Source organism: Labrus bergylta, chromosome 17 (genome assembly GCF_963930695.1).
Source record: "Labrus bergylta chromosome 17, fLabBer1.1, whole genome shotgun sequence".
In the NCBI taxonomy this organism is placed as follows: Eukaryota; Metazoa; Chordata; class Actinopteri; order Labriformes; family Labridae; genus Labrus; species Labrus bergylta.
In genome coordinates, this window is record NC_089211.1 from 22,791,577 (window position 1) to 22,807,643 (window position 16,067).

At 40.0% G+C, this 16,067-nt stretch overlaps 1 protein-coding gene across 2 annotated transcripts in view; it reads right to left on the reverse strand.

Annotated features, from left to right (window-relative positions):
• ap3b1a (adaptor related protein complex 3 subunit beta 1a) overlaps nucleotides 1-15,822 on the reverse strand; it is a 59,061-nt gene extending 43,239 nt beyond the window's left edge. Inside the window, exons 1-6 of one of the 2 annotated variants that reach the window (XM_065965511.1) lie at nucleotides 15,537-15,822; nucleotides 7,958-8,033; nucleotides 7,756-7,830; nucleotides 4,053-4,148; nucleotides 3,562-3,722; nucleotides 1,664-1,730 (exon numbers count right to left, since the gene is read on the reverse strand). In XM_065965511.1, the coding sequence (XP_065821583.1) occupies nucleotides 1,664-1,730; nucleotides 3,562-3,722; nucleotides 4,053-4,148; nucleotides 7,756-7,830; nucleotides 7,958-8,033; nucleotides 15,537-15,664 (603 nt within the window). In that variant the 5' untranslated portion in view covers nucleotides 15,665-15,822. Of the gene's footprint in view, nucleotides 1-1,663; nucleotides 1,731-3,561; nucleotides 3,723-4,052; nucleotides 4,149-7,755; nucleotides 7,831-7,957; nucleotides 8,034-9,634; nucleotides 10,243-15,536 lie in introns of those variants that run through there. The other variant, XM_020654004.3, reaches the window with a different exon arrangement.
• Nucleotides 15,823-16,067: the final 245 nt, after the last annotated feature.

Genomic DNA, 16,067 nt, shown 5'->3' on the forward strand with positions numbered 1-16,067 from the left:
CATTACTACTATCAGGGCCGTGTCACATTGACCCACCTAGACTAATCTGTGACGTCTATAACACTGGAGCAGACAACAAGTCTACCAAACATCTTTGCAGATATCAGGAAAAACAGTTGACACTCTCTAAGCTGTCCTTGGTGTTCAAATCATAGCTGAACTCTGTCAGGTCTGACTGACATTAGAGAACAGTGAATAAACCTAATGACGTCTGTGCATTATAATCTAAATAACTACAGATATTCCACCACAATCACGATATCTGATTAACTGAAGAATATTAAACACTGACTAAGTAACACAGCTTAGAGGCACTTTATGCAAATATAATGCAACTATTTTTTTTTACCTATGGTCAGTGTCAAACTATACTCTCCAACCAACTTTCTATTTAAAAAAAAGTCCTTTCACATGTTTTTATTTATTTTTCCATTCAAGCATTAAACTGTCAGCTGGAGTTTTTGTTTGTATTTCATTTTGTTAACTGTCTTTAAACCATACAGATACAGCTGCAAGAGAGAGGAAGGAAAATAAAATAGTGAATAAGAAAAAGAAATGTGAGTTAAAAAATATGCATAAACCCAAAGCTAAAATAAAACTCAGGGTTGTTAATTTGTCAGACTTGTAAACAGACTTTTGCAGCACTCCTCACGACAAGAACGTTGCTGTTTATGTACAAAGTGTTTGAGTCCTCCTTTACATCCCCCCCACATGTTCTCACTCGGTGACACCAGGAGCCTCTGCATGCTCTAACACAACTCTAGGACAACCATACATCTCTTCACTCTCTGCCAAGCGGAGAAGGTAATAAAACAGCAACCCGACCGACCTTTGTCGCGGGACTTCTAAATGCTACATGCTGCCGTCCTAGCACCATAAAAATGCATGGCTTGTTAGCTGTTAAGTGTCCACTGTGTTTGGGCTTTCCACCATTCATCAGCGGCTGATAGTGCTTGTGTGTGTGTGTGTGTGTGTGTCTGTGTGATGATAGTGCCCTCTCTCTCCGTCCCCAGATTCACAATGTGAGCTCCAACAGGGTAGAAGTCATCTGTCTTCGTTAGCGTCTGGGGCTAAATATGCTATGCATCTGGTACTGGGCTCTCCATCCCCCCCGTTGGCCTGAGCTGCTTTGTTTTGTTTGTATAACATAAAGGTAGACGCTATGAATACATAATGACAACAAACTATGCACATACAAATACAACGCACTCTGCATTCTGTGGCCAACGTCTAAATATTTGAAATTGGCATTTAAGCCCCCTTGGTATTCACTGTGACCTCTTCAAATTAATGTGCTGCCTACTGACTTCTAATGAACTGTCTGCATTGTGTCTGTGACGCCTCTAAACACAGAGTTTGAGAGTCCGACTCATTTATGGTCCATTTCGAGGAATAAGAAGAAAGAAAAAAAGAGAAGAAGTTGGCCTTTGAGAAAATTAAGCTGACACTAGCATCAGTGCGAAAATTCCTTCCAAATGGACACTTAACAAGGAGCATCTGAAGATGTGCGGGTTTAAGTGGGTGTTAACAAACCGTGGCATTGCCGAATGAGCTGTGTGATGGAGGGCTGAGGGGGAGAAGCGCTTGACTGGGGCGCCCTCCAGTGGTCTGGATGTTCCTGCGTGTATCATGTGAATTGCTGTACTGATCAGGGTTTACTCACTGTGCTTTTGTCTTTCAATAGTTTCTCTATCACTTCGATCAGCTGCTCTTTCTGGTCTGGATCCAGGCTGAGGTCAACAAAGAGAGATAGAGAGAGACATGTAGTTATTTACATGACATGAACAATTAGACTTACAAGTTTAATTATGTCTCCTCTGTGTGCTCAGAATGCAGAGGTGCCTTTGAGCTTACAGTGACTCAGGTCAGACATGTTCCCTCTGATACTGTACCCCATATCATCTTTGTGTATTTGCATTTGGTGTCTCATAAAGACTCAAAAGTTATGTTTGTGCTTCTTACAAACAGACAGAAAACAAAGGAGGAGAGACACTGTCTTAATTGCACGGACAGATTGGCAACGTTTTGGGACCGAAATGTTGTAAAATAGCAATTTAGGCCGCTGAAGTACGGGTCTCCCTCCGCTGGCCTGCACTCACACTGCTCCAGGACTAACCGGGCCTGAGCACGGTTACCTCTTGTACATAACGTTGCAATAAAACACATGCATGGCTTTACGTGATCATGAAGCGTGTTTAGTTTACAACACAGGCGGACTCAAAAAAGTGGTTAAGTCAGCAAATCAGAGAACATGACTGCTACTTTTCTGACTTTGTGGTTAAATTCCGAGTCATTTGAGTCAGATACAGCGAGAACACTACCGGATTTCTCCATAATGAAGGCTGTCCACGTTATGTACCCGTGGCTTGTGCTCGTGCATGAACTGTACGCTGCTGAAGCACACCTCTTCCAACCGTGCCAGGGCCAAGGAAGTGTACAGTGCCGGGGAAATCACACTAGTCAAAAGGAACTGGACTTTGAGGGTGAAGTGTGCTTGGGCACGGTACAGATTGCCTAATGTGAGTGCACCATTAGCCAGTGTACAGGAGTTTGATGGAAATTGTTGGACATTAAAAATAAGACATTTCTTAATTTGGGGTTACCTAGGCCTTCTTTTTTTCTCTGCAGTATCAAAACAGGTACCGATATTTTTGTACTTTACTTACTCACATTTAATCGTGGCATTGTGACAACCCTACTCTATAGCGAGATAAATATTCAGACTTGTGACTCATCATACTGTACTTATGTCACCACTAACAGGTATAGTCTTAAATGGTCTTATTTATGGGCACATAAGATTGGGAGGCTGTCTGCAGAAAGAAGTGTGAAAGCCAGTTAATCAGTCAACCAATAAATCAGTAGATTGGCATAAAATAAACCATAAAGTAAGGAGTCTTAAACCATTGATAGTTTAAGTCATTTTCAAGCTAAATGTCCTACCCCTTGATGTTTAAAAGCCTGTAATGAAAAGAAGATTTCTGAATGTCATTACTTATAGAAGAACTAAATGTTTGGGAGTCTTGGATTGTTGGTTGTATAGAAAATATGAATTGAAATCACCATAAAGAACTTTTTGAAAATGATTCATCGTTTTCTATCATTTCAACCGAATGTATTAATAAAATAATTGCTGGCTTGTATGTATTATATAGAGCTCTAAAATAAATTGCACCCTCAAATGAAATGGAACAAAATAATCTCAGTGCACTGTATCATAAAAAAGTAGGATATCTGACCTCGTCTTGCAAAGAATTATCACCGGATATCAGCCATGAAATGAAATGTTCAACTGATATATTCAAGTCGAATTTTGCTCATATATTCATAACATGCCAATCTTAGAAAACCTCAACTGATAAGAGAACTTTAAAACCCCCTTTATATAAACACTAGCCAACATTGACTGATCACTTCACTGCTAAGAAATGAGGTGGAGAAAAAAAGCTTATAAGCTAACAAGGGCAGCGATTAGCTTCTGACCAGGTGATATCAGTGTTGCAGCTCTGTCAATTTGCCTAAACCATCAAGAACATTTCACTTTAAAGAACAGAAACGTACCTGTAGAGCTTCTGGATAGCATGGGCGGAGGTCTTCCTGACATACGGGGACAGGTCAGCCGCTGACTCCTTGATGGCCAGCATCATGATGGGGACGATTATAGAGACCCGGATGCTGGACAAAACCCTCAGTGCGCTGGCTCTGATGAACTGGTTTGGGTCCTGTGGTAGAAACACAGAAAAAAAAAACATTTGTAGAGTGATGTTTTCCACTAATGGGTCTAATTTCAGCCAAAATTCCTAATTAATATCTACCTTCTGGTGTACAAAAAAAATGGAAGTTATCTTACAGCTGGATATCAGAAAATGTGTGGATACCAAAATAACTGTGATCATGTGATCGTAATTGGAAGCATAAGAACATCAAGGCTCCTCACAGCACCGACCTTAATGTCCTGTACTTTATGGTAAAGCACATGGTTAGGATCACAGCATAATGGTATATTTATATGTGAGTTAAAAAGAAGAGAAATAAATTAGGGTAAATGTTACCTTGAGGGCCCGCTGGAAGGTGCTGATGGAAAGCAAAGCCAGGTCCTGCTGCTCCTCTGCGTACCTCACCAGGTACACATACACCAGCTTCTTAAGCTGCAAAGGACAATTACAGTCAAACAGCAATCAATCCAAACAGCTGGGGGAGAAAATTAAAGCAGCACATGGGGAAAACAATCTGTGGAACCAGCTGTGTTCTCAAACTTTCAGTGCCAGGACGTGCTGCATGTTTCTACCTCTATTTGAAGAAAAAAAACAGAATTGAATGAAACAACGGGGAGAGTCTCCTCTTAACCAAACTTTTCTGCAGGACTTGTAAGTTTATTATTTCAAGGGGTGGGAGAGAAGTCGGTAAAGAACGTTTAACAGATATCACCAGATGCAGACACGATGCTGTGTTGTTTCAGGCAGAGAAGGATTTTTTGTTTCTTTTTAGAAATTGCCATTGAATTCCCCCCCCCTTGTCTTGTGTTTTGGCTTCTACATGTCGTCTTTTCTCACAGGAAGGCCTGACATAACATTTGCGCTGCGTTCTGCCCCATGTAGCCAGAGGCCAAAGGTTAAACCTCCGGCTGATTCACTACAGCTTCTCAGATCCAAGAATTACCCTCGCTGATTTCTTCCTTTGAGGCTGCAGATTTACGAGTAATGGAACCAGAATAAAACTGGTTATAAGAAATGATGACGGACTTCATGAACCATTTCTAAATAAATCTAAGAGCCGGTTTAAGGTCGAGGTCAGGGGTAATAAAACATTTTAGGTACAATCCCGAGAGCTTAATTAGTAATCAGCACCGGGCCTTCTAATGCAGTGAGTATCGACCTGCAGCAGTGCTCCACAGTTCTCAATCATCGTTCTGGTCATTACTGCTGGAATTAATGGCATTACTCACTATAAAAAGAGACACCACCCATCTGGCCCTTAAAGGGACATTCCGCTGGTATAGACCTGGTCCCTTGTTCCAACATATTTTGGGTTTTGAATTATTTCTAGCAAATTTTGTTGCATCTGATAGCAGCAGCGACAAAACCGGCTTTAACGGTTTAAACATAATCCCTGCAGACAAATTAACCCCATCTCCCCAACAGGCTCTGATTATTATTTAAAGGGGACATATTATGAAATATCCACTTTTACAGTGTTTTTAAACATATATTTGGATAACCTGAGAGTCTACTGACCCACAAAATGTGAAATAAATCCATCCAGTCCTTTGTTTGTGGTCTGCATAAGTCTTACAACACAGAGAAAAATGCTTTTTTTCAAATTTGCTCTCCTTGTGATGTCATAGTGGGATTCTGGTAAAAAAAAAAAATCCCCTCCCCTCCCCTGGTAGGTATCTCCACCCATGGACTCAGACCCCCAGCCTAGAACAAAACTTTTGCGCATGTCGGCCATTTTTAATCTCGCTACAGAGGAGTGATGTCTACCGGGAAATCTCAGGGGGGCTCATTGCATTTAAAGAGACACACACACCAAAACGGAGCGTTCTGAGAGAGCTTGTTCATACAGGGTCACAAACCTCCTCTGGTGCTTGATTCATGTTATATTTTGACCAAAGCACAGCACAGATGTTTCATTTAGACCACAGGGGGACTGTTTGGAAAAGTAGAAAAGGGGATAATACGTCCTCTTTAAACGGACTGACAACATTAGACAAGGGCTCTCTGAAGAGATAGGCCTTCTCTGTTTGTGCGACTCTTTGCAGAGTCACCAGACTCTATTGGTGGAAACAGTGATTTTCCACTTGCAGAACACAAGTTTCTTATCTGCAGCAGCTGTTGGTTGGGTTGTAGGTGTTATTGTGTCTTCGGTGTCCAAGGACGGATCCAATAAATATTTTGGTAACACACAATAACAAGAACAAACTAACCAATCAGAGTAAGAGTAGAAAGGTATCATCCCTGTTGTGCAAGGTCAAATTATTGTATCTGTGAGTGTAGTATGGTGGTTTTGAAGAGAGCAAATAAACAACAGCTGCTCTGGTTTAAAAAAAAAACATAATGCAGGATCTGTTCAATGTCCATGAAGCACAAAGCGTATTTATTTTGACCCGGTTACTATTTGATAAAAAGCAACTTTTTTCAGACTAAATTAAAACCTTTTGATGATTTCCTCTCATGTCATTTCAATATACACTCATAGAAGTCTATAGAAGGCAAAACACACACTTTTATGTGATAAATTAAAGTGAAGGAGCAGAAGTGATCCAAGAAAATTAAAGTTTGTCAACATTAAATCATGCAGCCTTTTCAATAACATGCATGTGCTTGTGTTGTTTCCTCATCAGAGCGGATCAAAGCGGCCATTTTTAGAGCAACATGCTGCCAAGTGAGGCAAATGTTGGAGAGCGAGGAACAGAAACCAAGAGAGAGAGGGGGGAAACTTGCGCTACCTTAGCAGCTGGTGTATCTGAGGCACGGAGAGAGGAGACGTGACTGTGGGCTTTCTCCTGCCAATTACCTCCACCCACCTGCTCCACTACCCTGCCATGAGCTGCTTCTGCTGCATGCCTTACACACAGCGACCAGCTACAGGACCCCCCGCTCACACGCCGCCCCCTCACCACTACCTGATTATTCTGCTGCTGCTAATCAATATTCACAGGCTCAGGGTATGGGAACCCCTCTCGAGCTGTTGCTTAGTGTTAGGTCAGTCACTGGAATAGTCCGAGAACACATCTTTCATTGCTCACACGTCACATGATTTAACAATTAAAGATTTAAACCGGCCTCGACTGCACGTTTTAACTTTTGCTGCTGCATCAATTTCTCTATGTTGTTTTTGTACTGTACAGGACGCCGGTAGCGTGGTGGTTAGTGCGCGTATACGTTGCATACGTTTTACATTTAAAACCAAGAGGCTTTGTCCACTACTTCCTACCATGGTGTTTGGTTTGAAAGCCCAAAAAGAATTTAAAAGCTCGATTTAAAAACCTCACTCAGAGCTGAACAGGCTCAAATCAATAGAAGGTGTCACCTGTTGCAGAAAGATAGTTTAACAGTTTAATACACTGATTAAAAGAAAAATCTAATCAGATGACTGAGTGACTTTCTGTCTGTGTTACACCCCCCCCCCTCTCTTTTTGTACTTTACTGTTAAAGTCTCAAAAAGGCTGAAATAGTACAAGAAGAATTTGACCCAAAAAAACAACAACAGAGGACTTTAATTTTTCAATCCCAGAATCTTAATTGTGTTTTTAATCCTCCACAAAATGTGTAATGCACCTAAAGGTTGAGTGTAAAAATCTAAGATTAGAAACTTCAACATGTGTGTATGTGTTTCAAAATTAAATTAAACGTGAATACGCTTAAGATCGTGCTGAAAGTTAAAAGTGGTTGTTTGTTTTGTTTGTATACAGTAAATATTTCAATGTACAAAATATAGATGTGCTGACCGACCTGAATAATCTTTATTCTTTGTTTTTTTGCGTCATTCTCTGTTAAGTTTGTCTGTTGTAAAAAACTTAATTGAGCATGAAAGTAATAACTTAATTTAGCAAATGCTTTTAAGTGAAGATGGCTTCAATCAGCCTTCTGGTTTTTTCCCGTTTGAGGAAGTTTCCTCCGTAATGTCACGCAGAGTAATCACATGCTGTGTCTCGCAAATTTAATGAGTCATAAAAACCAACCCTACAGATGATAAATGTATTAAAGGGCTGTTGTTTTTTTAACTGCAATAAACTCCTGAAAAATGTCATACCTCAATGTTCTTACTCGCAACGTTCTTCACGACAGCAGGAAACAGCTCGGAGGCGTTTTTCCCTTTGGCAATCAGCTGAAAACACAAAAAGAATAATCAGACATTTTTATCTCTAATGTTAAATCTAACAGCTGAGAGAACACACATCAACCCTGTTAGTCATTTTAAAAAGAATATATGAGAATACCCATGATGCACTCACCCCTACGACCCTTTTCATGGCCTCCAGTTTGAGCGACTCCTTGTTGCTCTCCAACATCTCCTTAAGGTCTTCATTCCTGACGACAGAAAAAACAATTAGTTAAATCATACGCTTAACTACGGAAGCCCAAAGAGGACACGCAGCCATTTATTTTACTTCATTTTCTATGATAAAATATACAGTCTCAATGTATTTATCTCATGATTTCAGGATAACAACGCTGGTTTGATGTGATAAAAAGTTCATTTCAGTGGTTTTCCCCAAGTTGTGGAGAGACCAACTCGTTATCAGTCTAAAACTAAAGTTGTTATCTTGTGGTAACGCTGTTAAAAAGGATCAGAGATCTTGAGAAAACAAGCAGAAATTACTTGTTATCATGGGAAATTGGAGTTACACAAAATGTATGAATGCATGTCCTCTTGGGGGTTCTGTAACTTACACTGTTACATACACTGTTTATAATATGGTGAACAACAGAGGAGGCCCAGTGAGCACCGCTGGCATGTCGCGACTAATCAGCTTCAAGAGTTAAAGCTTGACCAAAGGTAGTGTGAAAGCTGCATGTATGTAACATCTGTGTCCGCTTCACTGATTCCAGGGAACACATGAAGGGTCACATAGACCCCTGAAGACCAAACTGATCCGTACAATGTTGGGCCTATAGGAGCCTCCATTAATCTGACAATCAACAGCAACACAACAGTAAGAATGTCAGCTTTACTAAGTCTGCTAAATTTGCACTCACATGGTCTAACAATGCTCATTCCTCGGCTAATACTGTGACACACTGTCATTGAGCCACTGAACGAGTTGTTTGTCCCACACACACAAAGTAGGGTTGTCAACAATATCTGAATTTCAAACCTCGATATATGATGCAAGTACAAATCAGCAGTGACACCTGTTCCGATACCATGGCAACAAAAACAGAAGTCCTAGGCGGGACTGTCTAAACTGCACAGATACTGTGCAACGTTTTGGTGTCAATAGCCGATGTATTTGTGAAATCAAAGTTAAGGCTCCGCTGCTTCAGGCGAGGACGCTAGGGATCCCGTCCAAAGCGCTCAACTCGCCGCCTGATGGGCGAATACCATCTCTTGACTTTGCCTCTAACACCATCTTCACATGCAAATAATTTGATTCATGACCAAATATTTGAAAAGCTCATGACATGCCTATCAGCCTCAACTGTACCTAGTATATTTTGGGCTAATTAGCGAGCGTAACCATGCTAAGATGCTAAACTTGGATGGTAAAACTGTAAACACTGGTCTTTAACATCGTCACTGTGAGACGTTTAGTAACTTAAATGATGAAGTGGCTTAAAAACACCGCTGTGCAATTTAAATCAGGTCTATTTAATAACTCGTTAGAGTAACTCAAATGTCTTAATTCAAAGTTTGAAGAGTAGTTTCATTCAAATTCTATGAATCATTGTGAGGTTTACGTTAGAAGGCTGGACCATACATTTATATTTAAATAATAAATGTGTTGTTTTAAATGACTTTAGGGCAGACTTTTTAAGAAGATGCAATGGGCTACAAGGATTTAATTACAGGATGTTGCAAACTTCCAGCTGAGCAACAACGATAACAAACTTGTGTCAAAGGTTAAATAATATCATTGACTGTAAGTCCCCATCAGAGTGCTGTGGTTACTCTTACTACAGAACAGTACCCGCTTTTGTGTATCTCCTTGGGGCTGTGTTTGTTTTGTGTGAGGGCCTGTTCCTCCTGACTGAGTCCGGTCCTCAGACTGAGCTGTAAGCTCTCAGCAGACACCAGCGCCGTCCTCATGGCTCCCACGGCGTCCGAGCGCAGAGAAGACAAACCAGCATCCATACCGCCCGTCCTCCACAGCTGTTCAGTAAAGCATTCCTTCTGTGAAGCGTCCAAACTGACTGGATTTAAAGTAACTCCGGAGTGGAGCAGAGTCGTGGTAATCACTTTCCTTCAGGCTGTGTGTCTCTCGGCTTTATTTACAGTTGTCTTCTCCTTCTCACTCTTGTTCATAACTGTCAGATCTGGAGAGAGTGGGAAAAAACGGCACACGCTCCGCCGGCTTCGTTCCTGTCATTCACTTCTCCCTTCTTCTTCTCTTGGGCAAAAAAAAAAAAGTCACAAGATGCCCTGTCAGCTATTAAACAACAAGTCATGCTTGAGGGTAGAGCCTGCTCAGATGAGACTTTTTTTTCTTCTGCCGTCGACCACGTTCCTTGAGTAACTTCCTGTAGGTCAGCTCTCGTCTCACTGATGTAGATTTAGTTTTCAATCTCACCTGCTGTCTCTCTGTGTATGTGACTCTGTGTCTGTGAGACTGTGGTCACTTCCCTTTAGGGTGAAACAAAAAAAAAAAAAAAAAAGGAGGGCCTTATCTACACTGGAGGGTAAACACTGCAACACTTTTCATCACCTCCACTGTGACTGCACAATAATCCACTCAAGCTGAGAGAGAATACGCTGCCAAGTTTGGCCAGCACAGGACAGGCCCACATGTAAGATAACAGCGGCAAAATGAATGCCAGGAAATACCCGTTGAGATGTGAATGTTAGAAAAAGGTTTCTGGGAGGGCGCACGTTTTTTCTTTCTCCTCTTTTGTTTGAGAGAAAATTACCTTAGTCCCTAAAAGTCTCAGACAATGACTTACTACACATGTCTACAATAACACCGTCGTTTAGTTCAGTCAGACTCACTGATTGTTTTTGTCTCATGTTTTTCAAACCCAGCGGTCCGTCAGCGCCACGGTTTTGCGCTGTCGGACGGCGCTGACGGAGAGTATGTAGATATTGGGGGTCACTCCCAATTGAACTCTTTGGGAGGATTGGGATTAACTCCCAATTTCCACATTCTCTGTGCACGCCGCAGTCCGTCAGCGTCGAGCATTCGCTTCCTTTTTACTACAAATACCAGAACACCAGAATTCTAAACTTTATCAATACCTGTTTCATTACCATGGAAACAAAGCACAGGGCACCCCGAATTTGTGAACTTTCCTTGTTTATAACTTCCGACCTGCACACAATGACGGTACAGGAAAAGTCTCTGATCACTACCAAGGCAACTTTAAAATAAAAATTTGATAATGTATAAAAATGTTTGATAATTTGAGAGAAATAAAGCTAAATTCTGTTTTAGCCTCTTAACTCTGCATGGGTTTTGGGGAAAGAAAAGACGGACATTTTTCACTGGTCATGGTTGTTTATAGGCTGAAAGAATTAAAGACACATTAAGAAAACAGCAGACTGAGAAATTAATTAAATGACACGATTTAAAAGATCATAATTTCAGCTACATAAATGAGCATATTTTCCTTTAGTCACTGGTTGAAAATGATTGCTTTATAGATGCAGGATGAAAAAGTTGTGTCTTAACAAATAGACCAACATGAAAAAAGGCTGACTGCCTTCAGAAAACAATGTTCAGGATCAAAATCCTAACTTTACTGCAGTTCAAATCCCACAACAAATCCATACAAACTAAATTACTCAGCCACTGTGAAAAGCCTCCTCAGTCACAGATAACAAATTAGTCACATGTCTCCATGCCTGCATGGCACAGAGCTTCCAGTCAGCGAGGAGAAGTGTGTTAGAGTCTAAGAAAATGCAGGAATGTTGCGGAGCAATTTCAGATAACAAAACTACAACTTGATTTATCAGAGACGGCTCTCCATTCGCCCTCAAACAAGCTGGGCAAACTTTAATTTGACAAATATGCAACACACATGCATGCGAAAGTGTGTGTGCAACAATCACGTGAAATACTTGTGCAAGTCAGGATGCACAGATGTAGGCATTGTGGATTGTGTCATTACAAACACACAGAAGCATCATTCACACTTCTTTTTTTCTCTCTCTGGACTCCCAGACTTGGTGTAGAGGTAGGCAGACATATGACCTCGCCTTGCCTGACAGGGTAGATGGTCATGTGAGGCGGATTAGAGGGTCCTTTGAGTATACAAAGCAACATTTAGTGCAGAGAATGTAAAACTAAAATGCTTAATTAAACACAGAGAGGAGATACACAGTGACCTCTGATATCTGGAAATCTTGAAACACATAAATCTGATTGAATCATTACCAGATCTACACATGGAGCTGGGGTCGTGTGTGTGTGGCTTATCACCAAATCAGAGAATGAAACCAGAGTGACATAAACTGTATAAATAGATTTTGCAAGCCTATATAGACTTGGGATTTGCTGCCCTCTAGTGGTAAGTCTGTAAGATGAGGCTAAAAAACAGAACCAGAACATGCTGACAATCTAGTTTCAGTTTGTTGAAAGGTTGACTACATGTTGTTTTGACAAGCTCATGGGACTAATTAATTAAGAGGTTATAGACGTTTCCATGGCGATATGAGAAACTAACTGAGAGTATTATTATAGGTGCTACACCATTAATGGCAATGTCAGTGTTATTACAATATGAGTATCCTGCATTCAAAAGTGAAGCAAAAGTCTGGATTTATAGCAAAAATATGATTATATAATATACTTGTAACCCTCCTGAGGAAGAGAATATGTTTACCGCGATGTATCCAAGTATATTTAACATGACGTTTTTATCACAGCAGCACATCCAGCAACAGAAAGACAGCTTTCAGTAGCAGTTCCTGCTTCTTTACGCAGCGGTCTTTGACGTAATATCTGTTGTTTCCAACGATAGACATGTCTTGTCTGTCATGGAAGCCGCCACGAAAGACACACACTGTTACAACTACACGTATCAATGCTAATGTAACAAACTCAGTAGTTACTGCAACATAGAACTATGTAATCACACTTTGTATATTTTCTCATATTGTGAAGGACACGTGTTAGGTCCAAATGAGTCTCTTGTCGTTATAGATTCTTCTAGCTCAAACTCTGAAAAGAGCATCTAAATCCAGCTCACTTTTCCCAATTTATTTAAAAAACAAGAATGATAGTAACAACAACAACAACAGGTGGGTTTTTTTGCAGGCAAATTCAGGCAGGCTACACTTAACAGGTCAGGTGTATACAGTATGCAGTTAATCAAAGCTATGTGCTTTTCTTCATGAAGTATCAGAACACAAACCTCTCCTTTCAAATAAACACACAAACCATTAGAAAAAGATCACTGACATGAACATTTTTGAGATGGACTAGATTTTTTAGAGGTTACTAAGGACGCCTAAGGAATCTAAAGAATTAATCTGTATAATGAGGTATCAGTAAAGTTAACCAGGTGCTGATACAACTGTCATACACAAACAAACCTTCAGACATTACAAGATACTGAACACAAGTTAACCAGAAACCAGCATGTGCCTCCACTGTGATATCACTGTTGAGGTCTCATAGCACTTCAGAGTCGTTGACAGCACTCAGGTCGATTTGAGTAAAGTTAAAGACCGCTTTAATGACAAGGTGTAGTTCTCTCGTATTTTCTGTTTCTCATTTGAATACAACAGTATGATAAGACCAGTTCAGTCCAATCCACCTGCAGGCTGGTCTCCATATTATCATCTCAACATGCCATGAAAACACAGACTCATTTTATGAGGCTTTAATCCATGTAAAAGTCATGCAGGTTAGTTTTAGTATTTTGGGGACAATACGTTGTTGTCAATTTGTAGATTAACAGAATTGTAACCTTTGTAAATAATCAATGAGATGAGATGAGCAGACTTCACCTGGCCTGAAGCCTTTTAATCCTTCTTAAATCCTCTAAAATAGAGACACTTTCTGCCTTCTCTTGGTTTAGGCATGTGCAGGGCTTATATACTGAAGCCTAAGTGTTATGTCAAAGATGTTTGCAGAGGGACAATCTGGAGGATTTATCTGTTGTTCTTAGGTTAAAATATGGGCTTAACCAGTGTGGTTAAACACTCCACTCTGAAGAGTGCACTCATTGATTCACATTGTAAAAGGTTTTTTTATGATGGTGTCATGCATACAACTATGACTGGCCTATTGTGCCCTTTATAACAATGTAAAACAGGAGAACTATATTAAAGGGCTTGTCTTTTTTTTCCTGGCTTTTGTGACATAGTAAGAAAATGTAGACAGTTAAATACAGACAAAATGAAGTTTTTGATCATCTGCATATATTTAAAATCTTTACCTGTTTTGGTTCATTTCTTGATAAATGTTTGTGTAAAATCCCAGTAGTTTTTATTGTTGAGTATCTTTATACAGGCTTCTACTTTACGAAAACCACCTGACACCTGTCAGCATCAATGAATATCTGTAAACACTCTGTCTGTGATTGTTCTCGGGTCATAATTATTTGAATAGCTTTGCAAAATACAGCTCTTTAGATTCAGAATACACAAGTTACAACACAAACTTTGTCCTGTCCTTGACTTTAACCAGTTCACTTCATTTGGCTGTCTACTCACTGTTATACTGAATAGTTTCTCCTGATATGTCTACACTCATGCACTTTAACTTATGTCAGTACTGTCCATTTACAACTCTGTTTTTTGCACATTTACATTTAATCTTTTCATATTTAAGACTAGTAATGTTTAGTTAAATCCTGGTTGTATATATTCCCATTCTTAGTTTTGATATTTTTAGTGCTTATTTACTTTGTATTTAATATTATATTGTGTTTTTTGCTCATATTGTGTGCCACAATTTCCCAGTTTGGGATCAATAAAGTAATTCTATTCTATTGTTGACTAAACCTGCTCTCACTAGTTAAAAGTGGATTTGCATCAACAGGAAGACATTAAGAGCAAAGCAAAAGGTGTCAATAAGCCATTAAGAAGCCTATAATTTAATTGAATTATTGTTTTATTGTTGTGGTTTCGACAGGTATCAACTAGGGCTGCACAATAAATCACAATGTACAACTATATGTATGTCAATACTGTCCATTTACAACTCTGCTTTTGCACATTTACATTTAATCTTTCATATTTAAGACGAGTAATGCTAAGTTAAATCCTGGTTGTATATATTCCCATTCTTAGTTTTGATATTTTTAGTGCTTATTTACTTTGTATTTAATATTATATTGTGTTTAAATTTGCTAACATTGTGTTTTTTACTCATATTGTGTGTTTGGATAACCTGCTGCTGTAACTCCACAATTTCCCAGTTTGGGATCAATAAAGTAATTCTATTCTATTCTATTGTTGACTAAACCTGCTCTCACTTGTTAAAAGTGGATTTACATCAACAGAAACAAAGCAAAAGGTGTCAATAAGCCATTAAAAAGTTTATAATTTAATTTAATTATTGTTTTATTTGCTGTGGTATCGACAGGTATCAACTAGGGCTGCACAATTAATCACAATGTACACGTTATTGCAATAATAGCATTTGAAATAAACATCTGAAATGGTCACTTGTGGTTCTGGACAGCCACAAAAGCCACAAAAAGCCACAAAAAGCCACAGAAAGCCACAGAAAGCCACCCTAAAGGAAACAATCTAACAGCCAGTCGCCATCACTGACTAGCTTGTTGATGTTGCAGAAACCTGTTGCTCTCTTATCAAGTCAGCCAAACTGGAAGTTAGCAGCTGCAAAGTTCACCACAGCTGAGTCAACTTTAACAATTATGAAAACATCACTGACGACAGGGGGAATGTATGTTAAGCTATCTTACTTTTTAAAGTCAGCGCTGAACAGTCCAAAGGCAGCTCCGGAGTTGGAGGAGGTCGGGGTGTTCTCCTGACCCGCTTCGACGCCAGCCTCCGCTCCTCCTTGGTCGTTGTACAAGGCGGCTGTCGACATGCTTTACTCCAAATAAGTGTAATAACCTTCCGAGTAATGTCCTCCTCTTATAAACTGCTCATTAAGTTAAGCCTTGTAATTGTAGCGTAGCAGAAACAAACTTCTCCCGAGATTTCACTCAACTTTTTTTTTTTTCTCCACGCAGTAGCGGAAGTGTGAGCTGGACAAGTTGGTGTCACATGACAGGGCTTCAGCAGCAGACGGGACATAGATCCACAACTTCTAGACAATGCTCCTGTAACCGTACCCTATGCTATGAACTGAGCCAATTCACTTCCTACTAACACTTCTAGATCTATGTTGAGAACGCCCCCCCCCCGACCCGTTGCGTTGTCATGGTGACAACGGTACAGTAGATTCTTCGGAGCTCTTCGCAGGGAGCAAAGATGGTGAAGAAAAGTGA